This window comes from Notothenia coriiceps, unplaced genomic scaffold, assembly GCF_000735185.1.
Source record: "Notothenia coriiceps isolate Sejong01 unplaced genomic scaffold, NC01 NC01_scaffold00037250, whole genome shotgun sequence".
Taxonomy (NCBI): Eukaryota; Metazoa; Chordata; class Actinopteri; order Perciformes; family Nototheniidae; genus Notothenia; species Notothenia coriiceps.
In genome coordinates, this window is record NW_011369951.1 from 2,919,320 (window position 1) to 2,940,368 (window position 21,049).

The window sequence follows — 21,049 nt, forward strand, 5'->3', positions numbered from 1 at the left end:
CGTGAAAGAAAGGCTTACATGCTCGATCTGCGACATCTTCATAATGCCAACACAAAGTGCAAATGTGTTTCCCTCTGCCGATTATGGGCCTGCATCCAGTTGTGTAAAGAAACATTTGTTACAATGGAGTTTTGTGGTAAGATTGGAAAGTAATAAAAAATTAACTCTATAGCCAAGAGTTATACTGGCAGGAATCCCTGGAAACCTTTTAAGAACTTTTTAAAGACCCTTTCCATACATTTTAAGACCTCATCGCCACTTGGAGTTCTAACCGGTTACCTTGGCGACACACTTTACCTCACATTGACTATATACAGTATTGATTGTCCTTCCTCCTTATCTTCCAACCATTTGGACGCAGACTTGCATTTCCCCATAACGATGTTGCTTAACAACCGGCGTAAACGGACCTTCGCGCGCTATCAAGCAGTGAGCGTGCGATGTCCTGTTCAGATGACGTCAAATCCAACGAGATGCCATAAATAAACTACACAGAATCACACTACACACCTACGCAATGATTACATTCAGGCAGACTGTAGAATACAACCTCTTTGGACAATTGATATACTTATTAAAAACAAGCTACAAAATGTAATACCTTGGAAAATGCCGTTTAATACTTTTTAATAGCCTTCATTTTTGCTAAATTGATTTATCAACTTTTAATACTTTTTAAGACCCCGCGGACACCCTGTATTCATGTATAAGACTGCATTTTATCTTGTTTAAAATTCTAATACAAATATTGTAAAAAATGAAGACAGATTCGCAGCTGAAAGATTACCACAAGAGTCTTAAAAAGGCCTACAGTCTTACATGTTTCCATATTTAAAAGGTCACTTTAAAAGCAGAGCAATTACTGAGTGTATCCAGGTTAGACTTTGAGCCGTGCTCAGTCAGTTAAAATAGACTTTCTTCACAGTGACCTCATTCAGTGTCCCATGAAACACACTGGGCAGGAGGTTAAAGAGTGAATCCTGGTTTCAGGGATGCAAACTCATCAGGTATGAAAAAGGTGACGAGGATCCGAACCCTCGGAAAATTCATCCAAGTAATGACTGAAAGCAAAACATTGACAAAGCCTTTAACACGTCGTGCTTGCCCTAATGCTCGAGTACAATGTGTCAATATTAGGTTATTTTGCAGCTGAAAAAACAAACATCTCTAAAAATAATATTCATCATCTGAATCTACAGCTCTTTAAACACACAAAACATGTTCCCTAAAAACTAAATGTTGACTGGAAAAGTGACCCAATAAACAAACAGTCATGATGAAAGAGGGAAACTGTGAAATGCCTCGGATAACAATGAGTTCATTCAAGTGCACTCAAAAAAACACTCTGAAAACAGAGCTGCCATTTTTCCTCATCTTCCTCCCCGTTCTATGTAGGCTGCGTAACCACAGGCTACACATTCCTATCAAACTCAAAGCAGCTAAAAGTTTACTCAGTGGTCCGAGTTCTGAAGTCCCCTCCCGACCCGGCCAAACGAGCATGAGCACTGATACCAGACTGGGCCACAAATGTATAATAAGCCTTTATAGAAACAAACTAAATAGAGGGGAAAGGGTGTCACCTTCCTCGTATCTCTATTACAAACGTACTCTACTATTTACATGAACATAGATGTGTTGATATGAACATTTGCATATCTTTAGTAAATCAACAACTATAGAACTGTTTGTTCCCCACGCTGCGCAGCGCTGTAACCTTGATGATGAGGGTTCTGTTTTTCCTGCGTTATCATTCAGTTTCCCCTAAGGGAGGTTTACATTTAGGGTCTTGATCAAGGGCAATTCAGCACGACAGATGTTTTCTCTTCTCAGTTTGAGTATGTAGCGGTCTGCCTGCTCACTGCACCACATTTGGGTCGACGTCCCTCACCATGAGGTAGAAAGAAAAAAAAAATCCCCCCAGGAAGTGCTAATTTTAGGAGCTCAAAAAAGGTCCAAACAAAGGTTAAAGAGAACATTCTGTAAGTAGGACGCAATGTGGGAAGCTTAACACACAGTTCAGTAAAGCAGACAGGATGCAAGTGATCCAGGATCTGTGTGTGAAGGTATCAAGTCTGGAAACTGACAGGATGCAAGTGATCCAGGATCTGTGTGTGTGAAGGTATCAAGTCTGGAAACTGACAGGATGCAAGTGATCCAGGATCTGTGTGTGTGAAGGTATCAAGTCTGGAAACTGACAGGATGCAAGTGATCCAGGATCTGTGTGTGAAGGTATCAAATCTGGAAACTGACAGGAATAACCTTGAATGAATGAGTGAGGGGCAAACTGAATGAACACGTAGATGGAAGGAAGGATTCAGATTCAAGATGCAGAAGCAACTGAAACTCAAATGACCCAGTTCTTTGCCAGATGTTGGTTTTCCAGAATAAAATACAATTATCAATAATAACACAATCTCCCATAACATAAACAATTTAAGAGATTATTCAGCATTTAGAGCCCGACTTGAAAAAGCTAGCAGAGTGCTATTTGAGGGTTTCCTGTAAAAACATTAAGCTGTGGAGAGACTTGTCTCAAATACTGACGAGCATTTACAGAAGTGACTAGCTTCTTGCTGAATACGGTGTAAAGTTCATCTTAACAATTTGCATGTTTTACCAAAACAAGATTTTGAGATAATCAAATGAATTGTAGACATTGCCCTGGACCTACATTAAACTGTATATTTGTAACACTCATGTTCTACAGTAAGTCCTCAGTAAGAACTAATAAGAAGGGGTACGGCAGTAAGAAAGTATTGAGAGGCACGTTAACAAAATGCTGGGTAGAACAACAACGACCAAGACCTTACCTGGTGGTACTCAGACAGGATGTTGTGCATGTCTGCCACATCCTCGCTGGAGATCTGCTTGATGACCAGCGTCCGGTCGTAGGAGTTGAGGAGCAGACCCTCTCCCTGATCGTCTACACTCCTCACCGGGGGGCTGCGTGTCAACGAAACCTAGAAAAGCACACAGTTAAGAGTAGAAATTAGCCTTTTAGTTTTAACTCAATTTTTTTTAATAATTTGTTTTAATATGTTAAAAAAAGTTTGTTTGTATCGGATATTTTAGACAAACAAGGCATTTTAAAAGCACTTTACATCAACCATCTAAAAACGGGTGCTATAAAATAAATACATAATAAAGACCATTTAATTAAAAACAGTTGTTAGATACATCCCTATAGGACAAAGAAGTCTCATCAGATACTGAATATCACTTCACATACCTGATAATCCAGATCCTCAATACCAAACCGCTCCCTAAGATTTCGGAAGACCTGAGGACAGTACTCTTTGAATTTGAAATGTCCTGGGAGATTTTCTCTGCAAAATGAGAAGACGTAAGAAAGTGAAAAAGAGGTGGCTGAACACAAAGGAACAAAAACATTTTTTATAGCAGACAGCACACAGACGTCAGGATTCTTTCATATGTGTATGTTCCTCTGCAGGTTAGCCTATACACATTGTCAGGTACATTTTATTTTAGGTGCAAGTATTCACATTTCAACCAATTCATTATCTGCTTATGTCTTACTTGTTAAAGAGGTGGTTGTTGACTTTGATCTTAGTGTTTGCTTTAAAGTCGTCAGGCAGCAACATGACGGGAACAGGCACCTGGTTAAGATCATTGATCTGAAAGAAAGAAGGTAACAACAATGTTAGCATTTCTTTCATTTTAAACATGTTGCATTGACTGGGATTCATGACACTAAATGTTAGGCTACAAAACCATCGCCATTCATATGCCTGAGAGGGTAACTATAAACTAGTTCAGATCTTTGAGTACTTGTACTTCGAGTAATAGGATATACATTACTGCACTGACTAGTTATACTACATTATTTCCTTTAGTACACTAAATCTTTCAGTATGGCCATACAATGATTGTTGGTAGCTGCTACCAGAGTTCACCGTATTTCCATAACATTTTAATAGCTGTGTAGCTGTGACCCAATACACTTTTGTTGATGTTTGCTGTGTAACATAAACAGCTGCAGTGCTGTAAAGTAACTAAGTACATTTACTATAGAACTGTACTTGAGTATTTAAATGTTTTGTTACATTTGTACTTCGTTCTACCCCAGAACAATTCAGAGGTAAATCGTGTAATTTTACTCCACCACATTTGTTTAACACTTGTAATTACTTTACAGATTTGGATTAATCATGTGAAATATAAAATCAACATTTAAAGCAGACTTTAGTTCCAAATTCACAAGCTACCCTGACGCATACAAAGTCATTCAAACCTTTACCGGCTCTGATAACACTTTAATGCATCAATAATTATAATCAAAACATATAATATATATTATTTTGAAATGGGCCAATCTGCATAATGAGTACTTTTACTTTTGGTACTTAAAGTTTATTTAGCTGCCAATACTTTTCTACTTTTATTGAGTACAATTACTGGTAACAGAGAAGTCCTACACTCAGGTACTTCTACTTTTACCGAAGTACAAGAAAAGAGAACTTCTCCCATCCTGAACAGCTGTTTACAAGTCTGTCACTAGATCCTAATGAACCCACCTGTCAATAATTAGTCAAAGCATCTGAGTTTTTAACCACAGATGATCTTCTAGGGTCACAGAATCTCACAGATGTTGGTAAAGTTAGCTAACTGCTAACTAAGCTAAGCTACGTTTACATGGCAGAGATATGTTAGCATTAGCTTCCAGCGACTCACCGAGTGATTGACGCCCCACATGAAGACGCTCAGGACGGGGTCGCTGGCTCGAAAAACCTTCACCTTCTGCTGCACGAAATGTTTCTTTTTCGTTTTAGTCTTCGGAGCCAAGACCACCATGGGACTGGAAATAGCTCCGGAGTTACCGAGGGCAGCCATGACCGCAGACGGGCTCTTCTCGTTCGTCTTCCTGGAAGCTAAACGAGCTAACGGCTCTAGCTAACGGCTCTAGCTAACGTCTCCTCCCCGGCCACAAAAAAACCAAAGGTCACCTGTCGAGCTTCGGTTCTTTTACACTGTCTCTATTTTTCAAAACCTGGCGAGCTGAATCATTAATTAACTTCATTAATGCGTGACTATATTATTTCCCAAATCATTGCTGCTGCTGACAGTCCACCTCCGCCCTCTCGAGCCCACCCATGTTATTATCAACCACGTGGTGAGTTTGTGATTGACAGGTGGCAACGACCAGTAGAATCGATATAAGTGCGTCAGGTGACCTAAAGTGGGCGGTTCTGGCAAAGTTGCATGGTGCTTTCAAGTAAGAGAGGTCAGTCTGATTTATCACCTCTTTAATTCTGTTATCTCATCACTTCGTCTAACTTCAGTTGTACTAATCTTTTAATCAAATAAAAATGTGTGAAATAACAACAAACATACTCTGTTGCAAGCTAAAGTAGGCTACATAAGTAATATTGGCAAACTGTAATTAAATTAAATGTATTCATTATCTAGAATGTCTAATTCTATAATCAATAAATCAGCCTATATCACACAATTATAATTAGACTAACTTTGGAGTTATTTGTACACTTCATTTTATGTTATTAGGTTGATAACATAAAACTACTTCATATACTGCAGGATAGTGTATTAGTAATACACAATAATATGTTGATTGATTTATAGTTTGTATTAATAAAATATGAATACACAAATAAAGCTCACATATATTATGAAGTATAATTACACAGCAAGTTTTTTCTTCAGATGCTTATTTCAGATGTCTACCACCTGCCCAGGAAAAAAGTTAATACAAACTAATGCTTCAATAAAAACGGGAAATAAATAGACATATGATATGTCACTTCACTGTGAATACAAAGTTGTGTTGTATATATGAATATTCAAAAGCATAACAGTTTTGCAAGATGAGGGCAATGTGCAGAAATGTGAACACAACATGGTCATACCAATGCTCCAAACACTAATGGACAATGATTAAGTGATAGTGATACAGACAGACAGCTTTGTTGGATCAAACCATGCATGGTGGTTATGTGTGTTCAGTGTCCTACTTAGTGGTCAAATTTAAGCAGATGCATTCAACTCTCATTATGGTTACCCACAAATATATTTGTTAACCTCTAGAGGGCAGTAAGATTCTAAAAACAAAGGACAAAATCATGATTTGAGGTACCTGTAGACATCTGACAGAAACAGAGCTACTGTACACACTATTTATTATAACCCTGTTTTGTTTAAAATGGGGAATGTAATTCTTGCAATGTGGTTTTCCACTTCCATCAAGTTGTTGGACTTGTGAGAGACAGATATAATACAAAAAAAGCTGTGTCAGAATTTAAGATATCCAGGGCTTTAATCCCTACTATTGGAAAAGAAGAACATTCTTTTTCTTCTTTCTTATATTTATAAAAAATAAATAAAATGTTATTTACATTGCACGTAAATAATACGTCTTACATACTCAATACAGTGGACAATCACCGCAGGAGCAATTTGGGGTGAAGTGTTTTGCCCGGGGACACAACGACATGCTGACTGCAGTGGTTTGAACCCTGATCCGAACACCAACGCACAACCCACTGCGCCACACGCCTCCATTTAAGTTAAACATTGATGATTAATTGACAATGTGACATAATATACATTTAACAAACACAATATGTGTTTAAACTACAACTGACATGCATAGAGAATAGCAGAAGAACACAAAATCAGTCATTTACAAAAAGAGGTATTGATTGATTTGATTTACTTTTAATATCAGAGGTGGTCCAAGTCAGATAATTTAATGTTTTCCTGCATACAAGAAAATAGCAAATGTACCTACTGTTATAACTGTCCACAACTACCGGTAGTTAATACAAGTCAATATACACTTGTATACCGATTAGCTTATGATTTGCAAATCTACTTTCTCAACTTATTGTCTTTGACTTTATCACAAAATGCTGATCGTATATATTTAATATCATGTACCATTTTGAAATGAGCAACTAAGAGGTTAAATGAACCCCAGGTAAAGCAGTGTTTCATGTCTGTGTCATAGTTGGGTGTGTCCAGAAGTGTGCTTTGTTGCACCTGTAACCTCTTGCAACAGTTATGTCACAATTCGGCAGATTGCACTGTTACATAACTGGAGAGAGGTGAAGAGTTAAACCACTATTATGCAATAGTTTCCAGGGAACGGTAACTTACTCATTTTCTTCTTCTATATTCTAGTTTTCTATTTGAATGTATGACAGCATTACCATGTTATTTTGTTTTCCAAATGTGAGGCCTGTCAGCATTCAATTGTAGTAAACAGTTCATTTTTCCAAAATGCTTTGAATGCAGCACGGTTTCCAACATACATCTTCGTACACAAGCTCTATTTTTCCCTTTGGCTAAATCTGACACATTTACATCTTAATGATGCTTTTCATATGTGTTGTGTCCAATAAATAACAAAATAATAGAAAAGTAAAATATAGGGAACATCCCCAAATGTATTTGATGTTGAAAAAGCAATTTACTTGGTGCGTTAGAACAAATGTGTTATAGAAATATTTTTGGATTGATTATCAGTTTTTACTTTTGATCTGTTTTAGCATGTAAACATTTTGTAATATTTGACCAAGAGAATGGAAGCACTCCAACTATCTGCTTGCAAGACATCTGCTTTCAATGTTTAATTTTGGATAAAAAACTGTATGTATCCTTATTCACATCATACTTGTCATTTTTAAGTAAGTTATACAGAACGGTGGATGTATTGTGCTTGCATCTCATGCTTAATGCACAGAAAAGAATCGCCAAGAATAGCAGAGCACCCTACATAGAGAAGTAGGACGTGTGGTGGTGTGATTATACAAAGGATCATGCTTCCTCCTTCATTTTCTGCAAGGCCTTCATTTCATATCACGCATGGACAAATGGGATATTCTATGCTGTTACCTTGGAAACAGGCATGTATCTGGTCTCTGTGTTGCAGAGCAAGAGAAAATCATCCTTTATGTGCCTAGTAATGGCAGAAAAGCAGCATGACTCTAATGTGCTCTAATGTGTAATTTCAATTTCACTGCATAAGGAATGTGAGCATAAAGCCTCAAACTGAAATACACAGTAAGCTGTCCAAGTGCGTCAGAGGGACCCTTAGTAGTAAAGGCTTCAGAAGTCCCCATATTTGTTAAGACATGATTTAGTGTTGTCTGCCTTCATTATTTGTATCACTTTGTCACCATCCTGACAGAACATTTGATTGTGTTATTACTTGGAATAATGGAAGGAAGTATTTGGGTTACTGGTGTTCCAAAAGGTCTGCTTCTCCGAGGCCTGGGCAGTGCATTACTGTTTTGATGTGTTAGTTTCATCAAGGTTATATATCTTTTTTTGTCTTTTTTATAATTAGCTGGCAGCTAGCAGTCAGTCAGTCAGTCAGTCAGTCAGTCAGTCAGTCATTCAGTCAGTCAGTCAGTCGGCCCAAAGTGTCCTGTGGGATACATTTCCTGAAATTCAATGGTGATCCCCAGACTTTCCCTCTAATGCTATATCAATAGGCTTCATGTGTGGTTGTGATTGTCAGTGTCAAATATCTGGATAACTCTTGAATTGCAATTTAGTTGTGACTTTGTTGTCCCCCTCACGATCCTTGATTCTATATTAGTGCCAACTATGGGTCAAAAGGTTGATTTGTCCAATTCAGAAAATGTCCCACTGACACAATTCAAGTTATTTGAAAATGTACTAAACCCGGCTAAAAGTTGTCAATGTTACACGGGGCACATGAAAAAACAGCGGACTGATAACAATTCTATACTTTTACCACTCACATGTTAAAACTGACATGAACCCAGGCCAATATAATGCATTGTCAATTATACCAGTTAGCAGAGGGTCAACTGCAGAGTAGAAATCTGTTAAAATACCTTCAAAGCCTTTGAGTTTCCCATCAGCCTCAGCTGAGCTTTTTGTTTATTGCCAACTAGCAAATATAAACATGCTAGAATGAACTTAGATGCTAAACATGTTAGCTTTAAACCTGCTAAACATCAGACAGGCTGTATTGTTATTGTTAGCATGTTGCCATGCTGTCGTTTGCATTTACCTCAAAACACTAATGAGTACAGTACCTAAAAGCCATCGTTTATTGACTCTTTTTTGATGATTATAATTGCTATTGAGGATCAAATCTTTTGTATGATAATAATTATAATATTTTATAATTGTGTTAAATATCCGATTTCCGAATGGAAATATTTCAATCGTTGTATAAAAGTAGCAATGAACAACACAATACAACAGTGTAAAATACTATGAGGAATCAAATTCATGCGTTCAAACTCTTTCCTCAGTAAAACTACATACTGTAGGTATTCTATGCAAAATGCATCAAAAGTAGAAGTAGGCCTACTCATAATGCAGAGGGATTGCTTTTACAGTTTAAAATACACTGTCTTATTACTCTTAGTTAACAGTAGGTTACATTTACATAAACGGCTCAGTTGGATCTATGTTTCTTGTTTAAATCATGTTTTGTATGCAAAAAGTTAATCTTTAGAGTTAATAGTAACTGTTAACTGTTGACTGAAATGTTGGGATGCAGACAATAGTAGCCTAAAGTTTAATCACAAGAACCTGACGTCATTGTACTTTCTCTTACTTTCATGACATATCTGGGGTATCCATGTTGTTTATGTTTTTGTGTAACTTAAAGCCAAAAACGTGATAGATATCTTCTTCGTCAACTTATCATCATTATCAACAGCAGCATTATTCAAATTCATCACAAATACCTTCATCCGATAAAAAGAACACACCCAACAGCCATTGTTATATTAATATATGTTTAATTCTTCTCCATTTTTATTATCATTATGTTTTATTTTCATATTTGCAAATCTTACAGGTCCTTTGTGCATGGACCTTTCATCACGGCACACACATTGGCACAACAAGATTGTTCAGAAATAGATAAATTCTAATCACACTTTAATAGCACACCATTTCATGACTTTTGCAAGGACTTGGGAGAGACATAACAATAACAAATTCGATTTTTTTTTTCTCTACTGAACTCAGAATTTGTGGTATGATGTGCCAGAAATAAAACATAATAGTAACATGGATATTCTCAACTCTCAAATAAACAAAGCATAAATAAAAGGAAAATTAAAAACATGAGATATAACCATAAGATGTGCAGCAGTTGAATAGAGCTCTGATGAATGATGAGTTTTGCCATAAAGGTGCCTTTCAAGCACAACACTTCCCCTAACATGAAATAAAATAATCTCTGTCTTTAAATAAGAAACTGCTGACAATATAAAAATACATGGCATTGTACTGTAGTTCATTAAATAAACCAACAATTCATATATAAAATATTATATTGACGTGTATAAAAATATGCCTTACAACTTTTTGAAAAGGGTAACAGCCGTAAGCTTTTTGTATGCCACTTCAGAACACACAGTCAACCACAAAAATCCAACATATGTACAAACAATCAACTAATAAGCAGTCAGAACGCCATTTTGACAAATAAAATGAACAAAAGCATCCAGGATCATATTTGTAAGATTATTTTTTCTGACTTGACATATATATACTGTAAGATTCAAGCAGTACTTGATGGAAACACATACTCAAAAATAAATTAATAGAAAAGAAATATTCTGTCAATTAGGTATGTTGATATCAGTGTATCTTTGGAGAGAGGGAGAGAGGACGGTGAGGGAGACACATTTTTCAAACATTTGTGTCGCATCACCTGCGTAACAGTATTTCAGCCCACTGAGATCAGAACAAACACAGGCAGTGTCAGCTATCCTAAACTAAAAAGTAAAATAAAGATCTACCAGAAAGCCAGGACAAGAGCCAGGGAATATAGAGATCATTCGGAGTAATACCGCTTGGATCACTGAGGCAGTTCACAGAGCATTAATGTAAGCATGCAGCATGTCACCAGACGACGCAGAGGACGCTGCTGCAACTGTTGAACATTCAGGCAGATGTTATTGTTGCTGCTGGACTGTGAGTGTGTGTGTCTTGCTTTAGAGAGGACATGAACGTTAACTGGTATGTATTTTCCATAGGAAGTGGTTTATCCCTGCTACCTCCTGTCCAGGCAGTGTCTAGCACATGCTAAAGCCACCCTCTCTCCCTGTGCTCCTGCTCCTCCACCACCTCCTCCTCCTCCTCCACCACCTTCTCCTCTTCCTCCAGGCTCAGAGCAATTGGACAGACTCATGCCTCACTCCCCATCGCATGGTAAAGTGCCATCTTCGCTGGCACGTGAGGGCACAGGCGTGCCGAGTTCATCCACGCACCAGCAGTGGCCACGCTGCATGCCCTTGGAGGAGCGGCACTGTGTGGGGTTAAAAGACAGAGGGATATTTTGAAAGGGGAAGGAGGGGAGTGGGAGAAAAGGTGGTGAGAGAGGAAGAGAGAGAAAATGATATGTCATCATAGCGCAGTATTGAGAGGCTCAGAGGATGAAGTGTCACATATTCTCCTGTGGTCACAGACAAATCTCTGGATGCACCGAAAAGAAAGCTGCAGTGGGGTGCAGCTCTCAGAAAGACACACAGTTACACAGCAGCAAAGACACATTTCCAGATCACATAAGAGCCAATAAAGTTACAGGTGTGTGTGACAGTCTACCTGCTTTTTCCTGTAGAAGCCACGGGTGTCACAGTTGGGTATATAGATGTCACGGTCAGACTGGAAGATTGTCAGCTCCAGACCCCTCAGGACAAGATTCAGCAGCTTGCGGCAGGGTGCCTGAAAACAGCAACGCAGAGTGTGACTAACATAACCAGAAGCAAAGACATGTTCATCTAAAGAGTGGCCGTGGCAAGCTGCTGTTTCCCCTCAGCTGATTGTGCTGTCAGAAATCCTCTTTGATCACAACAAATGTGGATATGAATCACAAAGGATTTGCCACAGTGTCGCAGCATTACAGCCAGAAGCAGAGAATATGTATATCAGATGTCACATATTGTGTAACATTATATAACCATATTGTTACACAATGCTTTGGCTTTTCAGGTCAGTGGATGGTTTGAAGTGCGTCTTGCTGTCACTTTCGGAAATGAATCTGTGTCCTCTTTATCAATTATGTGATTATTGTCATCCATATTATACATAGTATGCATTAGTTCAAATGCTGGAGATCACCCAAATTGCAAAGTGTAAAATGTGAGGCGGCAGCGGCCGACTTGAAACTTTCCTGATTCACATCATGCTCAATTAGTTCTGCCGCATAGCAGCACACACATCATGCACCATAATGCATGGCTTCAGGGCAGTGTGTGTACATGCCACTGCAACACCCTAAACGACAGAGAATCCATGGTAATAACTCTTTATAACACAATGCAGCTCAATATACAGCCCTCTGTATCACATCTGATGTGTTTAACACAATAATGTTTGGTAAAAATGCTTTTGACATCTCAGATTTTTGACCATTTAGGTGAAGCTCCACTGTGAGCTTCACTCGTGAAAGACTGTAAATCAAAAGCAGGAACTTACTTTTTCAATGTCACCACCGTGTGAGGGATGGGGACCTGAGAGCAAACGACACACCGGCATGAGAATGTGACATTACAGCAACGTAGCCGATAACATCAAACCACAACCACATTTTACAATATAAGCTGCCCTTATTGGTGTATATCTTTGTATCACTGAGCAGTCACTCAGAAGGATCTATCTGGAGTGGCCATTCAATGAGAGACCTAATTTCCATCAGTATGCTTCCTTTTCAGATAGTTCATCGCAGTATCTCAGTTTGAACAGTAGATGGAGATCACTGCAATAAAAAGCAGCTTGATTAGGATGTAGGTGACACTGACAGTTTCACATTTGTTCTTAATTCTCTACAGAGAGGCTGACTTGTAGTGCAGATCGTTTCAAATGAATTGAAATGGATTAAATGTATAACATTTTTTATCAATGCAGGGATATTTTCACGTATACACTGTTGCAGCAATCTGAGATTACATTTGAGATCCTTGTTTTATGTGATTTGCCATCATTTCTGATCTTCTACAATCGGAATGACAAATTACAATTGTTCACAGTCTAACAGTAGTAGATGCTTGAGGTCTTCAAATTAATCTGTGGTGCATAAAATGCATCCAGGCTTAAATGTCACACACTATTTGGCCTTTCTTTTTGTTGGTAAGTGACACAGCATCACATGCAATTCACAGCAATACAGGAGACACTCTGTAAAAACATTACTCTGTGGTGGATGTGCACTTGTCCAGCCCACCTGCAGTGTCCACGCAGGTCTGAGTGCATCTCTAGGTGCATGCATGTACGTGTGCATACGTGATTTCATGCACGTGTGTATACAGTATCTTACCTGTGGGGTGGGGCCTCTCAGTGGGACTAGTCCTGCTGTGCTTGGCGCAAATGCCCCTTCCCTGCAACAGAGCCTGGAGGGGGCTGTGCTCCCTTGGTGGGGGAACACAGCGGAGCCCCTTGGCACAGCTCAGGGTGTACACACCACAGGGCTCTCCCTGGGCCAACACTGACGTGCTGCCGGCAACATTATGGTCTCTGGGGGGCCGACCTGCCCCCAGTGGATCCCTGCAGGAGGGACAGACCTTGAAGGGGCCCAAGCGGTTTGCCCCGGTCCATGATCCGCAGTGAGCAATCAGCAACAAAACAACGGTTGTTAAGTAAGAAAGAAAAGGCATTTTGTGTCCAGGTCTCAGGTTCTCCACTCTGTCACTCTCTGTCAGTTAAATGTGGCTGATGCTATTTCTGGATGTATATTTCTCCCTTAGTCTCTCTCCCTTTTCTCTCCCCTTTCCTCAGTCTTCCTCCCCGTTTCTATACAGTAGCTCTCCTTGGTGCTTTGCCGGTTGAGTCCCCTGCAGTGCCAGAGGAGACAAATGGAGATCGAGAGAGAGACAGCAAAGCACCAGCTTTTAAAGATCTGAAAGGCGGTGATAGAGAGTGAGTGAGTGAGAGAGAAAGAGAGGGAGAGAGAGAGAGAGAGAGAGAGAGAGAGAGAGAGAGAGAGCACAGTTATGACACCTTCAGGGGCTGGGACTCAGAGAGAGAGAGAGAAAAGGGGAGAGAGAGAGAGGGAGGTGGCAGGGAAGGAGAGAGAGAGAGAGAGCAAGTGGGGGGTGGATTATGTTCCTTTCAGAAATTATCAAAATCACTCCACCCTTTCCTGTTATACACTAACACATACATCCAACCCGTCTTCTTCCACTCATTCTGAACGTTACAGATGATGAATCAGAAGTAGTGATGTTCTGCTTTTTGCACTTTCTTCCCAGTGTCAGAGACCTTTCTGGAATCATATTTGCCATGGTAACAAATACAAATGTACACGTGCCTCCATCAGCCTCGCCACTGCAATGCCATTTGCTACAATACATGCACAGCTGCGTGGTTTCTCCCGATGTGATTATGTGGAGAATATTTCCTGGAAGAACATGACTGCTCCACCTGAGAAACTCTGTCTTTTTGTCAAATCTGAAACACATCTCAAAGTTCAGAGACTGTTGAAGTAATGAGTCATGTGCAAAATACATCTGTAAAGATTTAAAGTCTTGTAACAGAAAAGTATTTTAGTCACTAACTTTAATATTATCATTGTGTGATTTTTACTTTCCAATGTTAATTTACTGGCTTTCACGTCTTTGCTTAGCTTGGGAAAACTCCTTATTAAGAAGATTTGTTGCAATGTTGTTAGTTACAATCTATTTGCACCGACAGTATGACCTTCGACTTCTGTGAACTGAGAACATCCTGATGCTGCCTCCATGACTTCCAGGAGGCTCCTTTCAGTATTGCCAAGCTTGTAACGTTCAATCGGATGCTCTCTGTACGACTGACTGGACCACAAAGACAGCTGAATGGTTTGATTCTTGATCCACATTTGATGGATGCAAATGCCACCACAGTCTGATCTCCTAAATGTGCTTCTTCCAAATGTTAGAATATTCCAAAACTGAAGTGTAAGATAAGACTTTATGTTTCATACACTAACTAAAACTGAGCCTCAGCATTATCTAATCCCTGCTGAGTCAGGTATGTAAAGCATTGCCTCTACAGCGCTTTTACATTTTTAAATAAACTTCTACTAACAACCATCAGATATTAACTGACTTCATGGACGATATTACATATTGAAGTTTGAGAACAGCGAAAGTACTTTGCTCAGCAAATGTTTGAATTGGAAGAGAAATCATCTGGATAATTAGGAGAAGGAGGAGGAGGGCTCACTTTTGCAGGAATGCACATTGACCAGCCGGAGTCAAACTCCTAATAATTCCTCCACTCAGTTAGGATTGGCTAACTATGATTTAACCAAAAGCAACTTTGCAGGAATTATTTATGCAAGATTTTGAGTGATTTTGTTTAAAAGTCCTCTATATAACCTCTATAAAACGAGAAACTCTATTAAAGCAACGCATTTTTGTAGTTGTTGCACTCGAGTACTTACGCTCTATTTATGAAACGGCACATTATGGCACTGCAAGAATGAGTTAAAAATGAAAGTGGTTCAAGGATCTGACCATGACAATCATTGGGTGTGTTCAGGATTCCTCTCTTATCTAAAGTCTCATTGTCTCCTGTGTTATCTGACAACTGCATTGCTGCGAAAGGCGCTACGTAGACAGATGAACATCATGGACATTACACCAAATTAGTCATTCACTTGAAACATGAACATCATTTGGGTATTAATCTAAACTATGGGACTTGTTTTTGGTGCTGCGAGCAATTGCCTGCATGGCCCTAGATGATTTGCAGTAGAGTAAAGACATGGCAGGGCACACGCAGACATACCCACTGGTCCGTACTTCCCACTGGAATGCAGGGCTACATGAGGCCAATCATCTGCTCTGCCATCAGCAGCCTGTTGTTCTGATTAATCTTGGCAAGGAGGGCAGAAATCACCTGCCGTCTTGTGTTGCCATCAGCGTGCAAGTTAGCCCGTTTCCACATACCCGGAGAATGTTCCAAGACACACGCCAGACCAACGGGGGCTCTCTTTTCCACTCTGCCCTTGGGTGTATTCATTTTTGCTCCTACAACCACACAGTTGTGTCCTTCTCTCTGCCTCCATGGCTCAGGTCTTTCCCAGCCAGCTGCCTCAAAGTCTCTCTGCACCAATTTCAATACAAGAATCCACTCAAAACATTGTGGTTGAACGCTTCTCTGCCCTGAAGAGCAGTATCTCCATGACTTTATGGTAATATTTCAGTTTAGGATAATGAAATTAGTACTTAATTGTAATGAAAATGAAATCCTGTGAAACCTGGGTTGAGGGCAAATGAGCTTCTTCCATTAGACAGAAGGTGAGGGTCCAATCCCTCCAAAGAACACAATCAACAATAACTGTATCCTGATATAGCCTACTAGTATTGTGATACAGTTACAAGTATTGTGATATACAGTTTCATATATCATGATATATGATTTTGGCAATATCTCTCACCCCTTGTGACTCCTTGTTTGGAGAGGGCAGCTTGGTAAAGGGCCATCTTGTCCCTGAGAGGAGCAAACTCCTAGAAAACTGCAAGACTTCCATCTGATACCATAAAACACAATATGGATAAATTAAAACAGATAGGAAATATGAAAGCTTTGACCACAGATCTAATCTTGATATTTTGAAAGAAACACTTTTGTACTTATACTTAGAACTTTAACGAGTCTTACCTGTAACAGAGTATTTTCACCCTACGGTATTGCTACTTTTTACCACCACTGCATGAAACAAACTGTAAACAGAAGGTGAAAAAACTCACGTTGCGACTAATTATTATTTTCACAATTGTTTAAGTTGGTTAAGTTTGTCAAATAAGACCCTAAAGTCAAAATATGACACACAAAAAAACAGACACACACGCAGAGAAACAGAGAGACAGGATTGGCTGAAAGATTATCACCACTTCTCAATTCTCACTGTGATTGGCTGTTCCATTAACGATCGTTACGTCACAGGCAAGCGCCGAACTCCAGTTTCCAAAGTTTTTATGAGGAGCTAAGGATAGCTGATGGACAGAAAAGTGAGTTTCTGTCGTATTTGTCACCAAGTTAACCGGTAAGTGACTGACATATCGATAATGACACCTATAATAAAGTATTGTTCTACGCTGCACTTTTAGGAACAGTCGTTCTCTTTGCTAAGCAACGAACCTGAGCTAAAGAGCAAAGAAGCTACACAACGTTAGCTGCTAACGCTGCGAATGCTTTTTTAGCTTTACGAGTATTTTAACCCCTTATAACCAACTGAGGAAATGATTATTATCTTAAGCTATGTAATAAACACAAGGCTATACACAGTTTTCATTATAAATGCCTGCCCAACGAGTCATGCTAAGCTAGCTTTATCGTTAGCATGGTTTCTAGCTTGGCAGCTTAGATGTAAACATTGGCACGCCCACCTCCCTCTCGTTGCTGTCAGTTTAAACGTCTTTTGTTTTACTATCGGAAAATCTCTGAACGTTGTTTTAAGTGACACTGGGTAATTGTGTGGACGTTTTTTACGTGTTTTACTGTGCCCTCAATGCATCCCAAAGCAAACTGAAAACTAAAATGTCTTCGTATGTTTAATAGTCATTTTGTCTCGTAGTGTTTTGTCATTGTCAATATTTGAAAAAACGCATCTTAAAAAACATATTGATTATGGCAGTTCCGTGTGTGTATGTTCACCTGGTTTTTCGTGCAAACTGATGTTACATTGGCACATGATTAGAAACTTAAACCACCTGTTCTAATTGTTTTAGTTAGTATTTAACGTTTTGTTTACATAATGGCACTTGCAACAGGTTAACCATTTCAAGTACAAGAGCAAGGCAAGGTTTAATAACAACAACAAAAAAGGTAATACATTTGAATTAAATTCATTTGAACAGCTTTTACAGTTTATGCAGTGTTTTAACGTGTAACTATATGTAGCTGTATTTGTTTCACACCCAACATATTTAGTTGACTCTAGTACCTATGAGTTGTGTCTTATGAAATGACTTTCAGAGTTCTTTGGGTTACTACAGTATTACTGAACACCATTAAACTATAAGTGAAATGGAAACTTTACAACAAGAACGATCAGTGTCCAACTGTCCATGGTAAACCGAAACTCATCTGTATTTGTACATTGTGAGAAAAAGATAAAAAGCCCAGTGTCAAGAGATTTTACATTTGTATCAATGTAAAATTAATACAATTACAACTGTTTATACAATCAATATCCTTCCAACTGTTGATAATTCACCTCTGAGCCCTCATCGGCGCCACATCTTGATCCAAAAAGGAGCACATGCTTGGAGAAAATGTGTTAAATGGTACATTTTATTGGCACTGTGATTGTAGTTTAACTTTTAGTTGTATATTTCTCCCATTCTACACAGCCTGCTGAACTTGTGTTCATTTGACCTTATTTTACCCACCATTTTTTCACAATTCAGATGGATGACATCAACGTACTACACCACAGATGCCTCCTGAATCTGAGGCGTCGAATCAGAGGTATCGGGGATGGGCGCCCTGCACAGGAACGCTACATGAGGATACAGAAGGATGGAGAGACACTCAGGTCAGCCTGTTCTCAAACTGAAGTGATAATGACGCTCTGCTTAATCTGTTCCCTTATTGTATAATTGTACTTGTAGGTCATGTGTTTTCATTCATTTAAGAATAAAAAGGACTCAGAAGCTGGTGCTGAAAAGATAATCCTGAATGTTCAGCACGTTTCTAAGCTTCAACTTGTTGCCCTAAAATATTCTAGCTGGAGGGATGCCAAGATAAAAATATTATTTTTAAAATATATATACACAATCCACCTAACAAGGACAGTATTTGTGCTGCTATGACGGATCAGACCTAAGATCCAGAGCTATTAAGCCTGTGAGGAACTTACACATTAGCTTTGTACCCTTCTTAAAGCTTTTAATGTTTGTATTTAAGATATTAGTATGGTGTTTATTTTACTGACTTACAACTAGTAGAATAGAGAAAACAGGGACATATATATACACATATATGTTAGCACTTGTTTTGCAATTTCGCATTAATAAACCCAAACAGGTCTACTGGTAACCTCAGAACCAATTTAAATGGTGGCCTGTCTCTAAGTCAGCATAACATAAAACACACAACATTTTCTCAAACATTTTAGTTTTTTTAGTGTAGCAACCACTATCCATAAATAGATCGAATAAGTAAGCTGCTAAATTTGAAGCTTATTTGATTCAAATCAAGTCTGAAGTCCCGTTGGCTATTATGCTTTTTTTAAAAACTTTAAAGTAAAAGGTAAATGTACACAGAATAAATCCATGTCTGCTTACCCCTCTATGTCTAAATTCCGTCATACAAGTGTTAGTTAGTTATAGCACAGATGGTGAGCTGTCCAAACAATCCCATAATAAGCTCCACAGGCTTATCACAAACTTTGGCTCCTACATTCAGTTTGCATCAGGTTTGTCACATACCTACCATACAGTTCTATGGTTATAAAAGGTATTCCTTATTCTAAATATGTTAGCATTTCATTCAGCTGCTAAACACTCAATTGCCCTCGCACATCTCCAGTTTCCCCTTTCTTAACAAAACATCCCTTCAGTTATTATTTAATAGTGGAGGATATCATATCTTATCAAACAGTAGGCTGACTCCTTGGATGTAAGCAGACTCACTTTCATAATAATAATAATAATAATAATAATGAAGAGCATGAGATAGGTCTGGCTGTGTGAGACTAATACAACGGGAACAGCAAATAAAAATCATGCGCATGTGGTTTGATCTGTTTTTCTTTAATCCTCTGGCTGAGGAGCAGCCTTTAAAGTGTCTTTTCATTTTAAGTTTTGGGTTCATATTGTAGTCTGATATCTGTTGCTCGTCGTGTGCATCTTATTACTCTGATAGTGTCTCCACTGTATTTCCTTCCAAAGACGAGGTTGTACTTGTGTTTCTGATTATGCACACTGCAGTCGGAACTATGAGAAGTCACCTATTGTTAACCTGTCATTTCTTCTCTTTAGTTACCAAGGGAACTCTGAGGAGGTGGGTTGCTATGTGGCTGGCCATCCTTTATCAAAGGGAAATTGCTATTTTGAGGTAAGGCTCATTTATAGTGGGGCTGTAAGTCAATATCTGGCATTGTTATTGAAACTGAGCTCCGATCGAGCTCCAAGACCTCTCCCAAGATTCATTTGTCCAACTGCTATCTTTAACTTTGTATCTACTTTTTTTTATAGCTTTATGGTAATCATTAGAACATAAGTTGAATGTTTATCCTTTGCACAATCATTCATTCTGAAATGTTTGGGTGGGGGGGATCTGCTATGTGATATGATCTCATTACCACATACCGTCGTCCCTGTGTGTGCTCAAGATTGCTTTATCATCAAGCCAGCAATTGTATCTGCTGGAATCCCATCGCTGACAATTTTCTCAACTTAATATTAAATTCTGAGTGCCCCCCTACAGTCCACGTTCACCAGTGCAAAACCACTACCTCAAGAATGTCCGAGCTGCATTGGAATGAGGGATAGGGTGTGGGTTAGTAATCTTTGAGTGAGATTAGTCTAACACAGTGTTTTCAGCAGACAGACAGGCAGACTGGCAGCAGGAGAAACTATCGGACATGTATTAAGAAAATCTGGCTGTCGTAACAATTCTCACTCATTCAGGAGAGTAGGGTTGTACAATGTGGAAAAAGCAACTAATCTGACTGAAACTGCAATATGAATCACAATGTTAGAGGGATCGATTGTTTTTGTGTCATTACCCTCATTATCATTGAAGGTTGTATTTATTATTTTAGCTTTTTTAAGAGTAGCTGAAACAAACAAAGATATATATATATTTTGTTTCCCCTTTATTTACAACAGGTTTAAGCGGTTTCACAACAATTGCCATAAAAAAACTATTAGTTGGGAGTAGGGCTGAACGATATATCGTGTCATGGCGATAACCGCGATATGCGCATGGACGTGCGATTTTATTAATTTTTTTTCATTTTATTTATTTTTTATTTTAATTTTTTAGGACGTGCCATATTAAGTAGGTACATTAACTCAAACACGTCATGTTACGATTCTTTTGCTGCTTGCTACAAAAGGAAAACTTGCGCGGCTCTCATGTC

At 38.8% G+C, this 21,049-nt stretch overlaps 4 protein-coding genes across 5 annotated transcripts in view; all 4 read right to left on the reverse strand.

The window, feature by feature from the left end:
* brpf1 (bromodomain and PHD finger containing, 1) overlaps positions 1-21,049 on the reverse strand; it is a 61,579-nt gene that overhangs the window by 29,053 nt on the left and 11,477 nt on the right. The gene's annotated exons all lie outside the window — the stretch shown is intronic.
* The window catches only part of arih1 (ariadne ubiquitin-conjugating enzyme E2 binding protein homolog 1 (Drosophila)), a 66,023-nt gene that overhangs the window by 12,180 nt on the left and 32,794 nt on the right, over positions 1-21,049 (reverse strand). The gene's annotated exons all lie outside the window — the stretch shown is intronic.
* LOC104966705 (phosphatidylinositol 5-phosphate 4-kinase type-2 gamma-like) lies at positions 2,754-5,123 on the reverse strand. Its single transcript, XM_010795935.1, has 4 exons — positions 4,693-5,123; positions 3,538-3,635; positions 3,230-3,326; positions 2,754-2,960 (listed from the first exon to the last, which is right to left on the reverse strand). Exons 1-4 carry the CDS (start codon positions 4,849-4,851, stop codon positions 2,769-2,771), a joined length of 546 nt encoding a protein of 181 aa, XP_010794237.1. The 5' UTR covers positions 4,852-5,123; the 3' UTR covers positions 2,754-2,768.
* Positions 9,770-14,320, reverse strand: LOC104966704 (insulin-like growth factor-binding protein 5). Its single transcript, XM_010795934.1, has 4 exons — positions 13,292-14,320; positions 12,454-12,488; positions 11,581-11,700; positions 9,770-11,284 (listed from the first exon to the last, which is right to left on the reverse strand). The coding sequence occupies exons 1-4, from the start codon at positions 13,626-13,628 to the stop codon at positions 11,171-11,173; spliced, it is 606 nt and encodes a 201-aa protein (XP_010794236.1). The 5' UTR covers positions 13,629-14,320; the 3' UTR covers positions 9,770-11,170.

Bases quoted from the DNA above. Each gene is read 5' to 3' on its own strand.
- LOC104966705 (XM_010795935.1), bottom strand. From the start codon at position 4,851: ATGGCTGCCCTCGGTAACTCCGGAGCTATTTCCAGTCCCATGGTGGTC. The intron at 3,636-4,692 runs GTGAGTCGCTGG...TCTTTCTTTCAG, and splicing joins TGTGGGGCGTCAATCACTCG to ATCAATGATCTTAACCAGGT. The intron at 3,327-3,537 runs GTAAGACATAAG...CTCATTTTGCAG, and splicing joins AACAACCACCTCTTTAACAA to AGAAAATCTCCCAGGACATT.
- LOC104966704 (XM_010795934.1), bottom strand. From the start codon at position 13,628: ATGCCTTTTCTTTCTTACTTAACAACCGTTGTTTTGTTGCTGATTGCT. The intron at 11,701-12,453 runs GTAAGTTCCTGC...TGCTGTTTTCAG, and splicing joins ACGGTGGTGACATTGAAAAA to GCACCCTGCCGCAAGCTGCT. The intron at 11,285-11,580 runs GTAGACTGTCAC...AACCCCACACAG, and splicing joins GCTTCTACAGGAAAAAGCAG to TGCCGCTCCTCCAAGGGCAT.